This window comes from Colletotrichum spaethianum, assembly GCF_022836535.1.
Source record: "Colletotrichum spaethianum MAFF 239500 DNA, contig10, whole genome shotgun sequence".
NCBI classification, from domain to species: Eukaryota; Fungi; Ascomycota; class Sordariomycetes; order Glomerellales; family Glomerellaceae; genus Colletotrichum; species Colletotrichum spaethianum.
Genome location: NW_026054780.1, coordinates 666,239 through 687,954, shown reverse-complemented (window position 1 = coordinate 687,954; position 21,716 = coordinate 666,239). Strand labels below are relative to the sequence as shown.

Below are 21,716 nucleotides of genomic sequence, written 5' to 3'. Positions count from 1 at the left end.
GAGGAATAATGGAAATGGCGGCTGCATCTGGAAGGTAAGGGAAAGAAGAGGAAGATGACGGAGAAAATCCTGTCGATGCTTGACGTGGCAGGGCTGGATGTCGGGTGTTTTCTGATCCCGTCGACAAGTTCTCGAAATGTATTCTGCTGAGGATTGATTGCAACCCCCACGAGAATTGTGGGTGTTCAGGACCGGAACATGGCCGCTATGGACCAGGCTGCGGAGGATCCGAGTATAGCCACATGTGACCTGATGCGTGAAATGCGCCGACCGCCGACGTGGTGTGGCCCGCTGCTCGTCACCAAGGGCCTTCTTTTCCCTAATGATCATCATTTCCGAGCATGTCTGTATGCAGATGCAACGTTGGCAAGCTATCCCTCGACAGGAAACTACTGGATATAAGCCAGTCGTCTCTCCCGGGCCGTTGGAAACGGGTTACCTTTAGACCATGCTCAAGTTGAATTAAGATCAAGCTACATCTGCCAGTTTCAAACCTTCTTTAATTGTTTGCTTGTTCCTGCTATTCAAGCTTCTCGCCGCATCCACTAGTTGCAAACGTATTGCCAACAACATGCCATCCGCTATAGAATCACCGCCCCGCCAACCGTCCCCAGAAGTCAAGCTCATCACCAAGGTGGCGCCTCAGATGATGGACGACGAGGCTCTTTCCACGGCTTCCGCCATTTTGGACATCATTTGTCGCTACCGCCTGAGACGGCCGCACGAGACCTGCCCTGCCGAGCTCGAGGGGAGGCTTGGCTTCCTCTCCCAGATTTACAGAAAAGTCAAAGCCCGCAGCCAAATCCGCATGTGCCTCCCCGCGTTCCCCTTCAAGTCTCCCAATGCCAAAGACAAGGTCCTTGGCCGCCTGCCCGACAAAGCGGACGAGTTTTCCCTTGCCAACCTCAACGGCCTCTGCTCTGCCATCAAGGACTTTTACGAGCCGGGCGCAAAGTTGACAATCATCTCTGATGGACTGGTATACAATGGTGAGTATATTGTCCACTGTACCGCACCCACAATTTTATGCTCATGGCTAATGATATCCTTAACCAGACCTCCTCGGTGTCCCTGACAAGGAAGTTTGGGCGTACGGAGAGACGTTGCGCGGCCTCGCTGCGAAGAAGAACCTGGCCCACATCGAGTTCTCCCGTCTTCAGGACCTCGTCCACCTTCCAAACCTTCCCAACAAGCTAGAAGAGATCACATACGTTGCCAACGCTACCAACTTCCGCCACTCTCTCCTCAACACCTTTGGGAGGGCCGACTATGACCCTTCCAGGGAAATCTCCCAGAACGAGGACACCTGCTTGACATATCGTGGATACATCAAGTTCCTCGAGACTGACCTGCGCCATGTCTACCCCGTCGGAGAGGACCGGTCCAAGACCAAATTCAAGACGGGCATCGAGTACATCTCGAAGCAGATGCTCCAGCGTGGTGACGTAAGTCGAATCTCCTGGTGTTCATACAATTCTCGATTTCCTCGTCTAACGCACCAACCCAGGCCTTTGCTCGTGCCGTCCGCGAGAACTTCCGCGACCACGTCCGCCTCTCCATTCACCCTTCCACTGGAGAGAACAAGATTTCCATCAGCCCACTCCCCACACCCACCTACTTCACCACCCCTTGGCACTGCTCCATCGCCTTCAGCTTGAACGGCACCGTCACCACCGGCCCCCGCTCCGACTTTGAGAGCGACCCCAAGTACGAGCTGGTGTACGAGGAAGGAAGACCCAGCTACTTCCGCGAGAAGAGTGACCTGCTGCAATGGAATTCCGATGTCACTTTTGAGCCCATGTACCCTTGCGGTATCCTCATCCGCCCGGCCGCCGGCCGCAAGAAGCTCTCCATCCACGACATTGATGCTGAGAAGGTTCGTGCTCTATCCGAGGTCAACTCCCCCGTCGTCATGAGGGGCTTCTCCAAGACCAAGGACCGTGACCTGTTCGTCAAGAAGGCGGAGGAATTCGGCTCGCCCCTACCGTGGAAGTTTGGCCTGGTCTTGGAAGTCAAGGACCAGGGCGCCGACACGCGCGGTCTGAACAACGTTCTGTCGGCAGAGTGGATGCCTTTCCACTTCGATGGCCTGTTCAAGACCCACAAGGTGCCCCAAGCAGACGGAACTGAGAAGCTTCTCCCCAACCCGCCCAGGTAAGCCATTCCCCCACAGTGGCATAATCCTCACGAACTGTACTCTAACGCTTGGCAACCAGGTTCCAGTTCTTCACCTCCATCACTCCCTCACCAAGTGACACCGGCTTCACCCTCTTCACCCCTTCGCACTTCCTCCTCCAGAACCTGCCTCCCCAGCTGCCTCTCTCCAAGCTCCAGGGACTTACCTGGAGCGTCCAGACCAGCTCCTTCGACTCAACCAAGATGACTGGTCTTCCTCTCGTCGTCTCCCACCCGACGACCGGCAAGCCGTGCATCCGCTACCACGAACCCTGGCCGCAATCCAAGACCGCCTTCGACGCGACCTATGTGTCCATTGAGGGTGCCAGCGAGAGCGAGAGCGAGGAGATCTGCAACACCATTGACTCTCTCCTCCACGACCGGAGGAACACCCTCTACTTCGCCTGGGAAGAGGGCGACCTTCTTGTCAGTGATAACATCCTGACGATGCACACGCGCAGCGACTTCACGGCGGGATCTCCCAGAGAGATGTGGCGTATTCACTTTGACTAAGTGCCGAGAGGTCAGAGCGAGCCTACCGAGGCTGGATCTTTTGAGGCTTGTTTCGATTTGCATGGAAATTTTGGAAAAGTTGCATTTGTGGTGTTGGTTTAGGATTCCCACTTCGTTTGGTTTGTTCTTGGTCCGGATACCTTTGATAGTAAAGCGATATGAATTCACTCATTGCAAAATCTTATCAAACCGAACCCTGATTTGTGCCATGCTATTCACGCAGACTTTTTGCTGGATATTATACTAAACATCGAAACAAAACTTCCAATCAACTAACAACCAATACTCTGGATGCAAACCTAAGGCCCGTCCAAGACTTGTTTTCCTCACCGTACAAGGATATCAGCCTTGAACACAACCTTCAACGGTGAAGATTCCTTTGGCGATGAGGTACCCCACGAAATGTACTCAACTCCAAGACCAGAGATAACCCTTCGCTACAGGAATCTGCCCATTTGTCAAAACGAGACCATCAAAGCAATGAACGCTGCCTGAACCAACATAACGCTGCCGGATCTAGTGGCCGAGTTGTGCTGGCTGCCAAGGCAAACGGGATTGTTGTCGTCTGTGCGTTGCAGATGGCGTGGAGGCGATTGAAACACTTGCGGAATTTCTTGCTGGCCTCCAAGTTTTCTTTGTGGTTTTCGACTCTTCGTACTGGCAACTCGCCCAGCCGATCGAAATCTGCGGGTGGTCTATGTCGCGAAGGAGAGTGAGGGGGTTGGTCTTCGTGATGTTGCAGCACTCGGCGAGAATATCGGCGTTGCCCGTGCTGATCGAAATGCTGCATTGCAAACCCACCTAGGCTATAGTATGGCTCCAGGATTTGGGGATCGCGCGATCTCCTGGGCAGAAGGTGTTATTTACTAGGCTGTAGTTTTGTTCGATGCCGGACATTGTGGTTGAGGTCTGTATGAATGTGCGTATTGAGAGTCTTGGTGTTTCGCAAGGAGATGAGGCTCATACACTTGCTGAATCTATCGAGTTCGTAAGTTCGCAAGTCGAGCACGCTTAATGGATGGCTGAACTATCAACCTTGGTAATTCAGTAGTATTGCGAGGCCGTTTAAGTATGTCTATTGGAGCAGCTAGCGTCTATCACTTCTTGGGCGTCTTCTATGGCAAACATCCCGCTCGATGGACCGACAAATTACGGATAAAGTAGTAGAATACACACATCTGCTAGTTATTACTTGGCAACAGCTTCAAATTATTTTTGAGAACCCAACTCGCGTGGATGGCTCTGGGGACCATGAAAATTCAACTGTAGACCTACAGCTAAGCTCCTAGAATAGACTCGTGTCGCGCAGCAACGCCCTCGAGGGACGTCGAGCGGCCTCATCACTCAGGAGGATTGATTGGTTCAGCAACGAGATCTGTCACAGTTGGTCAAGCATCGAGGAATCACGGCCCGCATCGCTTAGGTTAACTCAAATAAGTCAGTTTGGCGAACCAAACTGCCAGGCCACGGTTAAGGGGCACTGTTCCGATGGAGCCAACAATTGAAAAATGAGTGTCATATCCCCTTTAGTAGAGCTCCTCAATGAAAACTGTAAACAGATGAAAGAAGTGACTTAGAGTTCACCAGTTACTAACCAGTATGGTTGCATGAATTCATCACTTCGAAGTGGAATTGTATCTATTCGTCACAGCGCTGCGAAGCGTGGCACAACAGTGTGCTTTTGAAGTTTTTATGGTCAACCAAAGCCACCAATCAACTTTTCAAGAACTGAACTTGAAAAACACCCCTTCTGTAGCATTCTTCCATTTGTAAAACACATTTGCATTGATGCCGACCGATTGATTGCATTACATGGCTTGGCCTGGTATAACTTAGGCCACCGAGGGAATGGCTGCAAGTGATATTGGTGTCCCATTGGTGAGGCTGAAGCTCACAGCGATCAAGCCTAACGAAGTCTCTGGCTCCCAACTATCTTGTAACTTCCATCATCGGAAGGCCATGTAATAAATCGCTTGAATCCCAGGATCGTGTCTTCCATACCTTGAAAACACGTTTTGGTCTGAATGTATCTGATCAAAAATGGTAAGCAGGACGTCCTATATGAAGCTCACCCGTTCTCGTCAGTCGATGGAAGCAATTGCCTCATCAGCACTTTAGGCACGATAGTCCAATCAGCCGCACCCCCACTCGAAATCGAAACTGTCTATCAATTTTTTTTTCCTCACCAAATTTATATACTCGGCCACTTCATGTCTTGTACTTTAGCCCTGAACGTCATCAAATCTCAGGAACTTGCCTTCGCTACTATGATCTATGTGGTCTTTGCGCAGGGAAACCCACTTCCAGACTTCCATATCCCAGCCTGGACGGTTCCTGACTACGACTCCCTTGATCAATACATCACCGAACTCTTCGGCAGGAACACTGATTTCTCTTCTGTCTATTCTCTTTCAGTGGGATATGTCAGTTGCTTTCACCCTTATCCCAATAACATCACTGACCAACCTGAACTCAGTCTATCTACGGATGCACTGATGCCAAGAACCAATTAAATAAAAGTAGCCATTGTTTCTATGGAATGCCCAGGAATCCTCCATGTGCCTCTTACTGTCAGATTAGAGCTACTAGGTATGTGTCATATGTTATCTGATCAGGTACGAAAGAACATCCCTCTTTGAGTCTGAGAAACATATGCTAATGCTTTTTTGTTCGTAAATCCCAGGTCAAGAAGTACCCTTTGGATTCGAGTCGACTGCCTTCAGCTTGGTTCGCCATGTAACATCGAGCTTGAGGAAGTCATATCGCACAGCATATCAATCAGGTTCAACCTTGGCATCGCCGGGGAACTTGACGTATACAGCAAGAGCCTTAACACTGCATTCAACCTTGGCGTCTTCATGCAATGGACCGATAGTGTGTCCTATAGTACCAAAAGTTGCTTTATTGCCCCCGAGGTGATGTGTGGCTCTTGGACATTCATTCCTTGGATGATAGAGTAAGTGTTCCCCTCCTACAATTTTAGTAACCTACTGGTCTCTACCGTTCAGTATGTCGAATTAGGTGCGAGGTTGAAGAGCTAATGACTAGACAGTTCTTGCAGCACGATGACGAGTGTTGGACACAAATCCAACTAGGGTACAACTCCTGGAAACTCTCAAGGCGGGATGTCTGAAACTTGCGACGTCACAATCAACCCCAAGTCCGTAAGCAACTGGTGCCAGACATCCGTTGCTAAAGACGAATTTGGCCAGGCGATTGGTCTTGTCAACTTTGTGATTCAGGATACGAGAATTTTGAGACACTCCAGGACGGGCAGGCAGCCATTTACTATTACCCAGGCGTTTCTACCAAAGCTCGCTTCAAGTCTCAGTGGCCCGCACCGACGAGCGCTTTTCGTGATCCACCAGTCAAGCCAGAATAGAAGAGCTTTCAAAAGCTTCTTGCTACGGGGAGACATGCTTAAACCTGATGCAAAGTCTGGTGTTTTCAGATATCGAAAACGAAACCATAGTTGGTAGGCCTAGGAGGGTGGACCTCTCTGGATGGCTTTCAGACTTGTGTTCTTTGGGGTGGTAGTTGCCGGAATGCATCGAACGATGACGCGTTTCATTCTACACACGTGTTACCTTTTTTCCCTTTTTCCCCTTTATTTTCTTCGTCCTTGTATTTTTTATCCATTTTTTTTTTTTTGCTTCCCTTTTTTCATTGTTTTCCATTGTAAGTTTTCTTCCTGACTTGGGATTTCGTCGCTCAATTGCAAAGATTATCCTGTTGCTACCTAGCATCTCAAATTTCTGATGTATCGTAGCACTTTCCGTTTTAAGGTCCAATATATGAGATTGTGTTGACCCTTTTCCACGAAATGGCTTCAATATTTCGATTATCATTCAACATGGGAAGTGAATGTACAGATGTATCATTGCATACATCGGTCATACAGATACATGAACGATGTTCCAAGGTTGTTCAATCGCGTATTCGGGCAGAGTCCCTGATATTGAGATTTCGTTAGCTGTGGGATGCCATCCTAGATGTCGTGGAAGGCTCGACAAAAACAGCTATCCCCCTGTTCTGATCGTTTAAATTCAACAACCCGGACTATGCTAGAGCAGACAACGTTCATTGGCAAGTCCTTGAAATCCCAAGTCAAAGAAAGGATATACGTCGCTGTTGGGGCTCGCTTCTTCTAGGTGCTTCTTGGAGTAAGTGAACAATGCAAGAGCTTTTAAACAGTCAGTTTTCTCTAAAACAGAAGGTGCGACGTTTCGAAAATTGAAAGCCCCATTGATTGTTTGCCGAGCAGAAAGCCATTGTCTTCTGTTGAGATCAGTGCCAAGGTTCAACGTTGCCAGCGGCTCCTATTCCGGCCATTATCCTGGCTCTGTCAAAGAAAATCCCCTTAGGTGAGTTGCCAGACGACGGCATTCCTTCCTGATCTGACTTATGTTTTCCCCACCCGTTAAGCTGACACCAAAATCAATGTCACGTTGAATGGCCTACCCTCTAGCTCCTGCCTCCTTCTCTCACGTTGGGTCTTGAGTTGCCTCATTCTCACACACATCCACACGCGCCTCAAGCGACCTACGACGACATCATTCATGTTTTCACTCTTGCCCTAGATTCTTCCACGGTCTATTCTGCCTGCAGAATCTTTGATAAAAAGTCTTTCACCCCTCACTTTCTCTCATACTTTCTCCCACACACCTCCTCTTTCCACCTAATCTGGATAAGCCTACTTCTACCCAACCACTCTTCATCTCCACTCTTCATCATCCACCCAAACTCATCTTCATCGCTTCTTGTGCACTTCCAAACTCCCTCACTCGTGATCAAACCAGTCAGACACTCTACACATCACCAACACTATTCAACATGTCTTCCAACGGCTCTTCCTCTGAGGCTCCTGCCAAGCCGACCCTCACCGATCGTGAGCTTGAGATCCTCCAGCACGCTTGGACCTGCATGAAGTCGCCTCCTGAGGTAAGATCACCCCTCATAATCAATCTTCATCACCCTCCATATCGAGCCGAACTGACACCTTTTCTTTCCTTCCCCCATTGTAGATCGACTACCCCCGCCTGGCCGCTGCCTGCGGCATGACCAACCCTCGCTCCGCCAGCAACGCCTGGAGCGGCATCAAGAAGAAGCTCTTCGCTGACATGCCCGCCCCTGCCGACGAGGATGGCAATCCGGTTGCGACTCCTTCCAAGCGCAAGCGCGGCACTCCGGCCAAGAAGAAGGCTGTCTCCGCCGCCGATGAGGGCGATGAGCTTGCCAACTCGGACGGCGAGGAGAAGCTCGTCGTCGAGACTCCCAAGAAGAAGCGCAACACGCCTGCCAAGAAGAAAACCGCCGCTGCCACTGTCGTCGCCGCCGGCACCACTGACGGCGAAGTTGCCGATGGTGAGGAGACCGCCTCTGAGACTCCTGCCAAGAAGAAGCGCACCCCCGCCAAGCGCAAGACTCCCGTCAAGGGCAAGAAGAGCGCCGCCACTGTTGCGGCCGACAACGAGGAGGAGGTCGAGGCTGCCGCCGATGCTGCCGCTGAGGATGCCGCTGACCAGGCTCCTGCTGCCGATGTCGCGAAACTCGACGTCCAGGATGACGACAAAAAGGATGTCGACATGGAGAAGGGTGACAACCCGGATGAGATCTAAGGATATTGCCTTCCTTGCTCGTTCTGGCACAGCTTGTCTCCCACGATGCTTTATGGCTTCTCTCTTTTGATATCTTAGGGTACCTCTAGGTTTTCTAGCCGTCGGCATTGTCTGAACTTGCCTGACTTGGACTAGCCTTTTGGAGCAGCACCTGAAGATATCGACACTGGACATAATGGTTCTGGGTCATGGTTAACATGCACAGCTCTTTTAATGGGCTCATCGGTTTACGGATAGCTTGGTCGACCTGAGAATAGAGGTCTGGAATTGCATCAAGCTCTATACATAGACTCGTTCCTGCTGCATTGAAATGTTTCTGTGATTGCTGTCGGTCATCCTTTCTCGGCATCGTGTGACGCCAACATTTCGACAAACACTGTGCCCTTGTCAAAGACGAAAACTCGCAGCTGATTGGGTTGACCATCTTTTTGTCTCGTTCTACATTTTGCTCTGAAGTTTTCTTTACTTCCCGTTGCCTATTTCCTATGGGCTATGCATCAACCGTCGCAGTCAAAGCGACCTAAGTTGCCGCGTCTCACTTCGTCGACTGGGCTCCATCTCTATGATCATTCGGTTCAAAGCACGGCGGGCACTGGTGGAACATCATATTTGAAGAGCCTTCCAGCTCTGCAACCAGGAGCGGGTTAGCTCATACGTCATTTTCAGAGCACTTAATATCGTATCGTGGCAACAGTATCCTCTACTTCCACCATGCCAGTACAGGCAACGAACGGCTGGCCGGGTTGGCCATGAAGGACAATGATAGCTGAGAAACCTTTTCGTACCAGGGTGCTATCTTACTTCGATCAAAGACTCTGCTACATCATGACGAGCCCGAAAAGTCCAGTCGGGTGCTCTGGCGAACAAACAGACCAGCTTCTCACCTGGCCGAGCGTAGAGCACCGCGCTAGACCACATCATTGAAAACAAAGTCACCTAACAGATTCCAGAAGTCAAAATACGGGATGCACTTGAGAATTGTTTGATTTGGAAACCAGAAAAAAGCTAGCATGGGTTCGTGGGTTTTGCAAGAGTCGCCCTTGGCCGAAGGGATACAAAAGGGAGGCTCCCCTCCCTTCATCGACCCATCATGCAGCCACAGCACAGCAAGACTCAGACAACTTCAGCACTCTTCAAATACATCTCAATTAAACCTCAACAACCGTTGATAAAAGCAATGTTACATCTCGCGATCATCTTGGCGGCCATCGCGGCCCTCACCGGCGCGGCCACCGCCGCGCTGTGCACCCCGGCCGAGACCTACTGTGGCTCCAACCTCATCAAAGCCGGTGCGTTTCGCCGTGCCCTTCCCTTCTCTTGGGTAACCAAAGCTGACGTGGAACAAAATCAGACATGAGAAACCGCGCGGCCGTCGAGGACGCCCTGACCTCGGGCAGACAGCCCATTGACGAGGCGCACATCAACCAGTCCGTCTTTTGGTGTGCCCCGGCCGGCGTCCCGGTTCCGGGCAAATCCGGACTGCTCTTTGTGACATACTGCGGCCCTGTCAACGTCTGCGTTGAGGGCGGTGCACTGGGCGGTGTCGGCGATGCGTGCGCGCCCCCGAAGGGCAGTGGATGAGGCCTTTGAGTTTGACTCCGAGTATGGATGTGGCGCTTGACGCGATTCACTGAGAATAAACATACATGTGACTGGTACATATGGGTCGGTGGTGTGGAAATGCATAGTCAGGATGCTTGTAGCTCCAAGTTTTGTCTATTCACTATTTCAGAACATGATGATTCCGAGGTTGCATGGTACATATCGCCGACTCTCATCTATATTCCCTCTGGGCTGTGATGGGGCACGTCTATTCCTGGATATACTTCTTCAGCCCGCGGAGGCGCTCCTTGGCGGTCTCGAGAACCTCGTCCTCCTTGCAGACGGCGAAGCGGATGTAGTCTTCGGCGATGTGGGTGTTGGCGTCGGTGTAGAACTCGGTGGGCGGAATGGCGGCGACGCCGACCTCCTGGATGAGGAACCAGGCGAGCTTGAAGTCCCGAGGACGGCTGGCGACGTGGGGCGGGAAGGGGTAGTCCTCGGGCAGCTTAACCTTGGCCATGTTGACGAGGACGAAGTAGCCACCCTCAGGCTCCGAGTAGGGCATGCCCAGCTCCTTCCAGACCTCGTTGAAGCGGTCCATCTTGCCCTTCATGTCCTTGATCGTCTCGTCCCAGAAGCCCTCCTTCTCGGCTTGTTCAAAACCTAGCTTGTGTTAGCTCTGTTCATATCTCGCTTTCTTCAGGCTAGGAGCGGCGGTACATACCAACAGCGCATGCCTCTTGCAGGGGTGACACGGAAGAGTAACAGATGCGGGTGTGAGCGGCGGAGACGTGCTGGATGAGCTCGGCGGGACCCATGAGCCAGCCCACACGCCAGCCCGTGGCGTAAAAGTTCTTGCCTGCGGAGCCGACGGTGATGGTAAGGCGCTCGACCTCGGGAGACAGGGTGGCGATTCTCGTGAAGGGGACGTAGTACAGGCGGTCATACACCTCGTCGGAGAGAATGATGATCTCGTGCTTGACGCACAGGTCGCCGATCTTCTGGAGCTCCTCCTTGGAAAAGACCTTGCCGACAGGGTTGTCTGTGTCTAGTAGTCAGCACGATGCATTGAACGCAAGGGGAGAGATAAGGACGGACGCGGTGTGTTGAGGACGATCATCTTGGTCTTGGGCGTGATTGCGCGCTCAAGCTCGTCGAAGTCGATGGTCCAGTTGGCGGCAGATGATGTTGCCGTAGCACCGTCCGTGGGGGGATGCAGGGGAACATAGGTGATCTTGCCGCCGGGCATCTCGATGTTGCTGATATACCTGGTCAAGAGTAAGCATCACGTCTACTTTTCTGTCGCAAACAGCCTCGGACTACGCTTACTGGTCGAAAAAGGGCTCAAAGACAATAACCTCATCGCCGGGCTCAATGAAAGCCATGAAGGCACTGAGCATGCCTGAAGCGCTATTAGTCCGTCGTCTCCAGGCAACATCTCTCTCCCGTGAGTTGACTCTCACCCTCGTTTGCGCCGGTGGTGATGGTGACCTCGGTCTCAGGGTCCAGCTTGCGGCCCCAGTATGGGGAGTAAGCATCGGCGATCGCCTTCTTCAACCTTGGGCGGCCCTTGGTAGGGCTGTACTGGTTGCACTCAACCCGGTCCAGCGCCTGCTTCGCGGCATTGAGGATGAACTCGGGCGGGTTGTAGCCGAAGAAGCCCTGGCCCATGTTCACAATGGGCTGTTTGGGCGAGGCGGCAGCGGCCTCGTTGATGATGGACCTGGTTGTCCCAGTCAGTAAATGGCTCATGCAGTCTCGTCTTTGGGGTTCAGAGAGAGTCACAGGGCACTCTGTCGTTGCACTGTTTCTCAACTCTCATGAACAGGAAACTCGGATACACACCATACATCCTGTCGCCGGCCGGCGACACGGGCCGCGGGCTTGATCTTGCTGCTGAGGGTCATGGTGCTTGAGTGGAAGCCTCTTCTGGCGGTGCTGCTGATTGTGATGCGCGACCGGAAGAGAGGGCGGACGAGGGAGTTCATGGACGTAGGAGAGCAGTTGATGAGAAATCGGAGCGGCACGGAGGATTTGAGTCGAACAACCCTCTCTCAGGACTCGATTAGACCAGGAGAAGCTCCGAAAATTGGCTGACGCTGATTGCTTGTCTGCACGTCAAGACCCATTCCCGTCTGGAGCGTTAAAATGGCGTAATCGGCCGTCCCGATGTTCGGGGCTTCGCTCTGCAGCGGGGTGAGCCGGCCTAATGCGCTTTTTGGCGGGGTAACAAACACGTTCCTCCTGTCTTATGTAATGACTGGACCCTGACCCGGAGTTTCTCCGGCCGAGTTGGAGTCTGACCCCACAACGTCATTTTGCAGCAGCTTACCCCAATTTCTGTTGCTTCGAAACCACACAGCTACCACACATGCTTAGTCTCTGGCAACTGTTTGTTATGCACAACACCTATTGTTACCTCTTCTTGAAACTCTTCCAGAAACCAATTAAATGAACAAAGATTCCTTTCAGTCAGTGTTTGCCTGGTTCATGTACTTGCCCCGGCGGGTGAAGAGAATGAATGTGAGACAAGCTTGTTGTCACTCCATGAGTGTAGACGTGGGGATATTATGGGTGTATGGAGAGCCATCAGTACTACACTGTAGTGACTCTCACCGAGAAAAGGGTCAACCACCGTTCCGTATCTCTTTTGTTTGACTTTTGCCTGATGCTCTTTACCTCACTTTTCTTCTGTTATCTTTTGATGGTCCTTCACGATGTCGCCGTAGTATCCGCCTGGAACCATCACGGTCTCCATCGTCTATCAAATCCGAAACGGCTACCAGAAAAGTAATTCGATATAATCGTTAGTGCCACCAAGCGAATTCTCTCCATGAAAGACACGTTATCATTCATGTGTTGGCCGCCAATCTTCATGAGGAAAGCTCATTCTCGTATGACACCTTTGTCAATGTTGCCTCACTATTGCTCTTTGCCTTGGGTTGTTTTACTCGCTCTTATTCGTCGCAAATGATATCTCTATTTAAGTTCGCAATACTAAGTTTTGTTAAGGCGTGCACCTGCAACTTTGCTCCTAGCATACAGACGAGGACGAAGAAGATTGAGAACGACCAAACAGCGGATAAGTACGATAACACATACTTACAAAGGATACAAAGAAAACGTTTCCGATGCGCTGGATCCGACGCAGTTTATCCACTGTAGTTTTTAATATAGCGCACCAGAGCTTTTTTGGTCTCTGTTGACGAAGACGATGTACGTTCTTGGAACAATCATCAAATCTCATGCCGAGAAACTGGTTTCCCCTAATCGAAAACAAACCAGCATATTGTATGTAACCTGAAGCCCAGAATTTCATTGCACAGTTCACGGGCAACGAGACAGCAGATGCGACGAACACGTTTATTTCGTTTACGATATGTGACATGAAGTATGTGCGGTTTCCGGCTTTGCCAGAATTTTGTGATAAGTAGACACAGTGAAGGGACCCGCCTGGGGGCGAGATAAGAAAGAAGATAATGAAATACAGGCGAACTGAAGGGAAGTACTCTCTAGCCCAAAGAGTAGGCCTGTGAGATTTCTGCCTTTCGAATGAGGTATCGATACCCGATTGTCGGTATTTGACACCTTCAAGAGGTCCAGCCAGCGACAGCCTCTTATTTGCCCGAGACGGTGTACTTGGAGTTTCCGGCAGCATTGCCCCAGCCCTCGGTGGAAATGGTCTGGTAATTCATGGTGCCGAGCGTCATGCCAAGCTTCTGCCAAGCAGCGACGTGGTTGGCGAAGGTGATGGTACCGCCGTTCGGGCGACCGCTCTTGCGAACGGAGATGTACTGGGTGAAGGTGGTCGTGCCCTGAATTGAGGGCTGGTTGACCTGCGTATGCTTCCAGATGTCGTACTCAGATCCGTCGCTCGTGAGCGATCCGACCTTTGTGCCCTGCGCGGCACCCTGGCCGTTGCTGTACTCCTGGACGTAGTATTCCACCAGCGGGCCGGTAGCCCAACCGTACAGGGAGACCAGAACAGTGCCACCAGTGGCCGAAGTCGAGCCGGAGAAGGTGACGGCTCTGTGTGGGGTGAATTAGTCAAGATGAAACAGGTAGACTCGCAGAATCAGGTGGTTAGGTCTTACCTGGTCTTGGAACCCGTGTTCCAGCCCTTACCGACCACAAAGTCTTGGGCGGCCGAGAACTGTACAGAGTATCCGTTGCTAGTAGGGCTAAAGTTGACGTTGCCGCTTGTCTTGTAGTTCTGAGTGTAGTCCTGGCGGCGGGCAAGGTTGGAGCCGCCCAGCTCGAAATCAGGAGCGTCAGGGTTTGCGACAGGGGATGCGAAAACGCTGGTGAAGAACGAGACGGCCAAGGCCAAGTGAGTGAAGGTGAACGCAACCATGATTTCGGTATTGACTAGGAAGCGCCGGGAAGCAGTGGTTTGGTGGTTCGATGAAACGATTGACTGATGATGCTGGTGATGAGGCTAAGATGGGGAAACATGGGAGAACAACTCAAGCTTTTATAACCATCTCATAGCTAGTCATAAACACTGGTCTCACCTTCGTCCGTGATGCACTTCATTGGTTTAACCGGAAGGTCCCACTGTTGGCCCGCGGCAATCTATCGAAGATCGCTGTGACACATTAATCCACGAACAAGTAAATCACCGACGCAAGCTTTTGCCGAGCCTTGGCCACGTTCTTGACGCGCTGCGTATGCCCTGATCTCACCCTCGCATGCGGTACAACTCATGGCTTTAACCGGGAGGTTCCACCAATGCCCCTGCGACAATCTATTGAAGATCGCTGTGAAACAGCATCACAAAGGAGGAAATCATGGAAACAAGCTTTCGCCCAGGCTGGGCATGCTGTGGATACCGATCCCCGCATCCGGCTAAATGCACGCTGACATGCGATGAACAGCAGGACAATCTAAGGGGACCAGGATACTGGCAAGCGTACTCTTTGACGTCCTCGAAGGTCTATAGCATACGATGCATGAGATTACCGACGTGTTCGCCACTGAGCGTGGCTTAGTGAAGTCGCAGTACGGGGGTTCATTACGCCTTCTCGCCCCCTACAATCTCGGTCAAAAGATCTCCACCTCACCTACCAACAGACCCGGCCAAGTCTGCTGTGTACACCGACTGTAGACTGGATGACGAGTCTGGAAGCGAAACAGACCACTAGTCGATTCTGGAGAGAAATGTGTAATTAGCCAGGCTCATAAATCAGACCATGCCCTCTCAAAATTATGTCTGCGTCAGGCCCACAGTGCACAAAATTCTCCGAGTCCACTATAACGAAGTCGTCGGCATATACATCGCTCTCGAAGACAATTGGGCTATGATTCAAGTATAGAGAGCAACGTGTATTTAGGGGGTCTGGTCAGTCGACCAGGCCCCCTAAACCACACCATCAACCCTCGGAGTTTCATGCCTCCGTCAAGCCCCGCTCGAACCGTTGCGGTAGATCGTGTTCCCATTATCAACATGGCACCCGAACGGCTCGGGTGCAAGGGTAAAGAACTCGAGTATCGGATGCCACGGCAGACAATTTAGGCACCGGATGGGACGGCATATATCTTAGGCATCGAGAACGGCTGTAGGCAATTCAGATTACAGATTGTAACCAAGCCCGTATTTCTTCTTTCGATTTGATAACAAGCCCTCTATCGTCTGCCTTTAGGTGGATTTATTGCGGGTGGCTTCATGTCCCACAGAAGTGAAATAGATGAAGGATGGGCGGGTGTTAAAGCTCGGAGCGCCGCGACAGGCAACTGGTGCCTGCGAATTGTTTCATCCCTTTTTGACGTGACGTATCCTTGCGCAGCACCCAAAAAAGCAGAACCCCTATTGTATCGAGTATTAGTCAAGATCAAACAAACATGTTGGGACGAAAGTCCGATAGTTTCGGTAAAAACAGAAAGAGAAGTGCAGAGGTGTGAGAGGTAACACCTTTGCTACTAGCTAATGCGTGCCTTAAACACGCCAAGACGAGAAATCATTGTGAGAAACTGAGTCAACAACGCATACAATAACGCTTCGAATGGGCATTCAAAAATCGCTGTATGGGAGACTGTGTTTCTCAACTGCCGTGACTTAAACCTGGAGTCTGACACACCCCTGCAAAGACAGGTTCTATGGGGGGGATCAATAGAAACTCTGACCTACGGGAGGTTTGTCTGGACGACGGGAAATTTACATTTGACTAAACGTCATCCCAAGTCTAAAAAGCTTAGGTAAATTATACATCACCTTGACTGAAGTAAATCGCGCCCGAACCTTCGCAACGCAAGATAAGTTTTGCCAGCTTTGATCAAATCTTCAAACGGCACTTGCTTGCCCACCTCAGGAATAATCCAAGCTCTAATCTAGAGACCGGCGATCTTATTAATTTGGCTGAAAGCGCGGAGGCCGTGACGTAAACACTTATCCTTACCCTCATAAAGAGGTTAGCATTGTCGTCAAGCCATCCCTCACTTGCAAAAAGTGCTTATTTCACTTATCTCAAGTACCTTGCCTGTAAACATTACAAATACCCCATCAAGCTTCGACGAGCGTCACCATAAGATCTGCAAGTGGCCCGGTTTCCCGCCCCAAAACTTTACATGTTGACCCAAGCTAGTGGTGTATTCAGCAGTGGCATTTGATGTGTATGAGTTGGGAGGGTTTTTTTTCTTCCGAGACTGGCGCAGTCGCTCACGACATTCTTGAGAAGCTGACAGATTTCATCAGTTTGCGCATCGTCACAAGTTGCATCGTACCACCGCCTGAGGGTCTTTACAATCTTATCGAGGTTGACTGCAATCTTTGGAAGCGTACCGCACGTCACTTTGCGCTGCTCTTGTGTCATGATAATATCAAGTAACTGTTCCGTCATCATCAGTCTTTGCTCGCCCCGAACAATTCGGTTGAGCTTTCAAAACCGATGTTCGGGCGCGTTCATGTCTATGTTAAATGCTGCCATATCTTCTCGGCATATCTCCACGAGCTCGTACCTCAACTTTCGCTCTGGTGTCATGCTTGTCATTTGCTCGAGTAGGGCCCACAAGATGATGCATATGCTTAGGAACATGAGCATGCCTATGAGCCTATTGAGGTAATAGTCAATTTTGAGGCTACTGGGGTGCATGTTGTGCTGAATTTTGTCTCGGTTTCTGGGAGTTTCGAGTCGCCGTAGGGCCCTCGGTTCCAGATGATATGTCTTATGTTGCTTGGACTGATCAGAAGACTCAAGTGGTGTTTTTCTGATATTCTATTGCAATGGCTCTAAGTTAGACAGGGAAATGCCTCCTGCGTGATCAGTTCCTAAGACTGGTCATAGAAAGCGGCTGTGTCCCTCGGTATTGGCATTGGATGATGTCAATATCTGTGGCAGATGTGGGTGGCTCATCGATTGGCACAAGACGGGTAAATCATGTGGTGTGCACTTCATATCACATTTGGGCATCGTTGTACTCATCGGCTGTCTACCAGAATGGCGAATTCACAACGCCTGAACACTTTGATAAGTAAGGTAGAGACTCGCCCAGTCAAACATGTGGCTCGACCCTCAGTCTCTGTGGCGTAGCTGTTACGGCGACTATATTGTGTGGGTACTGCTCTGCTTAAGTAGCTACCTTACTGTCTTCACAGAACCCGACATCTTGTTCTTTTCTTCCTCGGACCACCATAAACCCGACTTTCATGTCCTATGTACAGATCCCGAGCTATGCGATGTCTTTCTGCCATCTGGAGGCGTGCTTTAAGGCATGTTGCGAGGCAGGGGTCGGCCTCAAGGCTGCTACTGGAGATTACACTACTCATCATCAGCTACCTACCACCTAGGTCGGTCTTGTAGTTCGCTTTTACCTGTCGGCCATTCTACGTCTTCTATTTTCCCTAGCCTGTAGTCCTCGTTGCTAGAGCAAAGGAGGCACTTTTTACACTACAAGAAAGGGATGTTCTGCACCTTTTGTACTGCTCAAAGTACACCATCCTTTACCTATAGCGACGATTACCAGGACCTAGGCTAGCTTTACGCGTTCCTACCAGCTACCCATGTGCATTTACACCTTTTCAACTACCTACCCTTTGCGGAATAATGGCACAGTACTACGCTCAATTAGTTATAAACTGCTATTTATATAGGACCTTGCACGGTTTCCAGTTAGGAGTACTTGGTAAGGGTAAAAAGCCGTCTTATACACTAAGAGTAGATTTTAAGTACACCTGGCAACCACACATTATTTAATGACAAGCGCTTCCTGTTGATAAATCAGACGGTGTAGCAATTAGAAGGCAACTTGGTTAAATTAAGAAACTAGCTTGAGTATTATAGCGGGCGTATTTGACTTTACCGGACTGCGTAGGATGTCCCTTATCTCACCTTTTAGTTAACTAAACTCCCTTGCTTTGTATTAAAACCTGACAGCAAATAGCCCTCTTTTATTTTTTTACTTGAGTTCTTTGCTAATATGCAGCGTAACGTCATCATATTCTGCCTGGCATGCCTAATAGATGCTGAAATCAAGGTTAATAGTATGGTGCATGCGAACAATGATCTATTGAGATGAAGATCTAGAGGTAGTTCAAAGCATGTTGCTTCCTCTTTGATCTGGGTTGGGAAAGCATGCCGCGCTAGCCTTCTTCATGGATTCCAAAGCAATTCTGAGCGCAGGAGTATCCACTGGGGGCAGTCACGTATAGATAGAGCAAGGGCGACACAAAGCCGGTGGCCATGGTCGGGTGCATTCTGAATTCTACGAATAGCAGATACTAACTAGGTCACGGATAGGTGAGATATGCCAATTTCTCTACCCACAAAGAATCGCGATGAATCTCTGCGACTCGCCTGTCCAATCGATCCAATGGGTGCCGAGTGTGTAGAGTGACGACAGTGTGTATTTATATGTGGACTCTTTCATAGAGACTACCGGGAAGCTATAGTCAAGAGCTGAAGGGATATCGTGTTGATACTGAAACCATATAGCAAGTGATGGAAACATAAAAGACAGAAGAAGATCACTGGCTTGTTGGTTTCGCCGCACGGCGGTGGTCATTCAGACGACAGCGTAAGCGGCCTACAAGTGAGTGCTCAGGGAGATATTCGACTCGATTTGATGTCTCCAGCTTACCAACGCCTTGCAGAAATCGGGGTCTCTGTTATTGCAGCTCTGGAAGAATGAATTCAATTTGTTTTGGCGGTTGCTGAGAACGGTGAATAGCATGGACGGGCAGAAAGAGTGCAGTATCCAGACGTGATGTGCCGTGAGAGCAGGGTACAAGCATGAGGTCGATTGTGATAACGAAGTGATCATTTCTCGGACGATCCTGAGACCTTACCTTTTGTATAGCACTGCCGATCGATGTGTACGTGGCCGGCTTTCGTCGAATTCGGACATCGGTCCAGTCTTCAGTCCCGAGAGACAGAGCCACCCGTCCATGATGGGTCAACTTGAATTGTGCAAATCGGCTCTGATTAACAGCAGTGCTGGGTGTGCGATTATCCGACACAGGAATACGATTGATAAGTTGACAACAGTGAGCAAAGCTTCCGCTGAAGAACTCCTCACATCAGCAAGGATCGAAAGTATAATGCATCTCTGTCCAAGGCTATCCCGATGCATTTTGCCTCTCTACCAGACAGACGGAGTTAGTGTTGATCGTGCGCGTACTAAGCTTCCTCCCTGGACGCTGCAATGCTTGAAATTCCTCGAGAAACTCACATTCGGAGCAAATCCTCAACTCTACGCAGCCCCACCGCTTTCCAGGCCATAAGAATTCCATCTTCTCATTGGCCTGCATTTCCATACGACCTGTGGGACGCTCACAAGCTGGGCGAGACACAATCAATCGTCCCGTTCGAGCTAATCCCCATTCGTACTAAGCCCCGTGAGCTTGTATCCAGTTCGGGGGGGAACCTTTCTCTGAGTCCCCAAAAAAGTGTCCCATCCACACCACACCCGAACCAAACGAGCAAGGAAGCTGCATGATGGTCGTTTGTTGCCTTGCTTGTCTTGGGAATGTGAGGGACGTGGAAATGCGTGCGGCTACGCGGTAGCGCAGACGTACCCCAGCAGGCCAACCCCAATCCATCCTCCGTTTCTCCTTTCGCTCTTCCGACAATGCCACGCCTTTCACGAACAATCGGAACGGCGTAATCGAGCTCGATAGCGCCCACCGCATCGCAATGCGCTGACTGAATCTGTCCCCGGAGCCTCGCACACAACCACGCACACCCGCATACCATGGCTCTCAACTCTCGCCTGCGGATCGTGATCCCCATCGTCGCGCTCATCGCCCTCGTCGCCGCCCTTGTCCGCTTCCACGAGAGCATCGCCAACATCGACTCGCTCTTCAACCTCCCTAACCACGCGAAGCCAGACGACTCCAAACCCGCCCACGATGAGCACCCGTCGACGAACCCCCCGTTGAAGGCGGACCCGAACCCGAAGCCCAAACCGAATCCCAAACCCCTCTCTGAGCAGACGCCCGTCTACAAGCCCGCGCCGACATACACCCCGCCGCCCGTTGTCGACCCCTTCCCCCTCCTCGCCAACACCGACGCCCCTCCGCCGCCGATCCCCGCGCACAACGTCCCCCGGCCCGACCTCCACAAGACGTACGGCCTCGACCGCCCGCCGCCGCTCTTCATCGGCTTCACCCGCCAGTGGCCCATCCTGCTGCAGTGCGTCGTGAGCTACATCACGGCCGGCTGGCCCGCGTCGGGCATCTACGTCGTCGAGAACACGGGCGTGCAGTTCGCCAACGCCCGCGGCAATCTCACGCTGCAGAACCCCTTCTACCTCAACCATACGACCCTCCGCCGCCTCGGCGTCAACGTCCTCCAGGCCCCCGCGCTGCTCTCCTTCTCGCAGATGCAAAACATGTTCCTCCATGAGGCCCACGCCCACGGCTGGCCGCACTACTTCTACTCCCACCAGGACGTCCTCGTCTACTCCCTCGAGGACGGCCCCGACGACCGCCACCGGCCCGGCGACCGCAAGTGGGAGTTTTACGATGACGCTGACCGCGAGGAAGGGATGCGGCCCGCGGCGGCGGGCCAGCCGGGCTACCGCACAATCTACGAGAACTGCCTGCGCGACCTCAACACGACGCTGGCGCGGGGCGAGAGGTGGGGGTTCCGGTGGTACCAGTACGACCACCTGACGCTCGTGAACCGCGACGCCATGGACGCCATCGGGGGCTGGGACGCGCTCATCCCTTACTACGCGACCGACTGCGACATGAACGCGCGCCTGACGATGGACGGGTGGACAATGAAGCACCGACGGGCGGGGCTGATCAACGACGTCTCGACGCACCTCGAGGACCTGGCCGTGCTCTACAGGGTCCCCGGGGCGGAGGCCAAGTTCGTCGACCCGAACCCGCCGCCGCCCGAGAAGAGGGCCGACGACGCAACAGCGAGCAAAGACCCGGGAGGAAGCGCGAAGCCGTCGTCGAACACCACCACCACCACCACCACCGCCGCCGCCGCCGCCGCCGACTACTTCCGCTCCATAGTCAACGTCGCCCTCGACATGACAAACTACAAGTACCGCGACAGCGACCATAACCGCAACTCGTGGCAAAAGAGCCAGCACGGCGGCGCGGGCGAGCCCTACTACTACGACCCGGAAGGGTTCGCCGAGGCGTTTGAGGTGCTCGTCGCCGCGGGCCGCAAGATCTTCGAGCTCAAGTGGGGTCGCGGGGGGTGCGACATCGCCGAAGGGTACGGTTTGAGGATCGAAGACCAGTGGCGCGTCATGCCCGCCAACAAGAAGGACGACTGATGAGGATCGGTACGAGTCGCGATGCCCAGTGCGCGTTGTCTTGACTGGTTTGCCCCCTCCTACCTTCAGTCCATGAGTAGAATCCTGTTTTGTAACCACCATTCCGAGTCAGTGCCCACAACGTCATAGAAGATGGCG

General features: G+C 51.7%; 6 protein-coding genes across 6 annotated transcripts; 4 read left to right on the top strand and 2 right to left on the bottom strand.

Moving 5' to 3' along the window:
* Positions 1 to 571: 571 nt before the first annotated feature.
* ColSpa_04738 (spore wall maturation protein DIT1) lies at positions 572 to 2,688 on the top strand (the record flags this gene model as incomplete). Its single annotated transcript, XM_049270950.1, has 4 exons — positions 572 to 989; positions 1,057 to 1,445; positions 1,508 to 2,154; positions 2,217 to 2,688. The coding sequence occupies 4 exons, from the start codon at positions 572 to 574 to the stop codon at positions 2,686 to 2,688; spliced, it is 1,926 nt and encodes a 641-aa protein (XP_049126907.1).
* Positions 2,689 to 7,521: 4,833 nt separating this feature from the next.
* On the top strand, positions 7,522 to 8,306 carry ColSpa_04737 (uncharacterized protein; the record flags this gene model as incomplete). The annotated part of the gene is made up of 2 exons (XM_049270949.1): positions 7,522 to 7,629; positions 7,713 to 8,306. 2 exons carry the CDS (start codon positions 7,522 to 7,524, stop codon positions 8,304 to 8,306), a joined length of 702 nt encoding a protein of 233 aa, XP_049126906.1.
* A 1,177-nt stretch (positions 8,307 to 9,483) lies between these two features.
* On the top strand, positions 9,484 to 9,887 carry ColSpa_04736 (uncharacterized protein; the record flags this gene model as incomplete). The annotated part of the gene is made up of 2 exons (XM_049270948.1): positions 9,484 to 9,595; positions 9,658 to 9,887. 2 exons carry the CDS (start codon positions 9,484 to 9,486, stop codon positions 9,885 to 9,887), a joined length of 342 nt encoding a protein of 113 aa, XP_049126905.1.
* A 229-nt stretch (positions 9,888 to 10,116) lies between these two features.
* On the bottom strand, positions 10,117 to 11,755 carry ColSpa_04735 (putative ankyrin repeat protein L25; the record flags this gene model as incomplete). The annotated part of the gene is made up of 6 exons (XM_049270947.1): positions 10,117 to 10,511; positions 10,573 to 10,890; positions 10,947 to 11,116; positions 11,178 to 11,250; positions 11,312 to 11,571; positions 11,694 to 11,755. 6 exons carry the CDS (start codon positions 11,753 to 11,755, stop codon positions 10,117 to 10,119), a joined length of 1,278 nt encoding a protein of 425 aa, XP_049126904.1.
* Positions 11,756 to 13,465: 1,710 nt separating this feature from the next.
* Positions 13,466 to 14,202, bottom strand: ColSpa_04734 (endo-1,4-beta-xylanase 1; the record flags this gene model as incomplete). Its single annotated transcript, XM_049270946.1, has 2 exons — positions 13,466 to 13,877; positions 13,943 to 14,202. The coding sequence occupies 2 exons, from the start codon at positions 14,200 to 14,202 to the stop codon at positions 13,466 to 13,468; spliced, it is 672 nt and encodes a 223-aa protein (XP_049126903.1).
* A 5,831-nt stretch (positions 14,203 to 20,033) lies between these two features.
* On the top strand, positions 20,034 to 21,578 carry ColSpa_04733 (uncharacterized protein; the record flags this gene model as incomplete). Its single annotated transcript, XM_049270945.1, has 1 exon — positions 20,034 to 21,578. One exon carries the CDS (start codon positions 20,034 to 20,036, stop codon positions 21,576 to 21,578), a length of 1,545 nt encoding a protein of 514 aa, XP_049126902.1.
* Between the last annotated feature and the right edge of the window lie 138 nt (positions 21,579 to 21,716).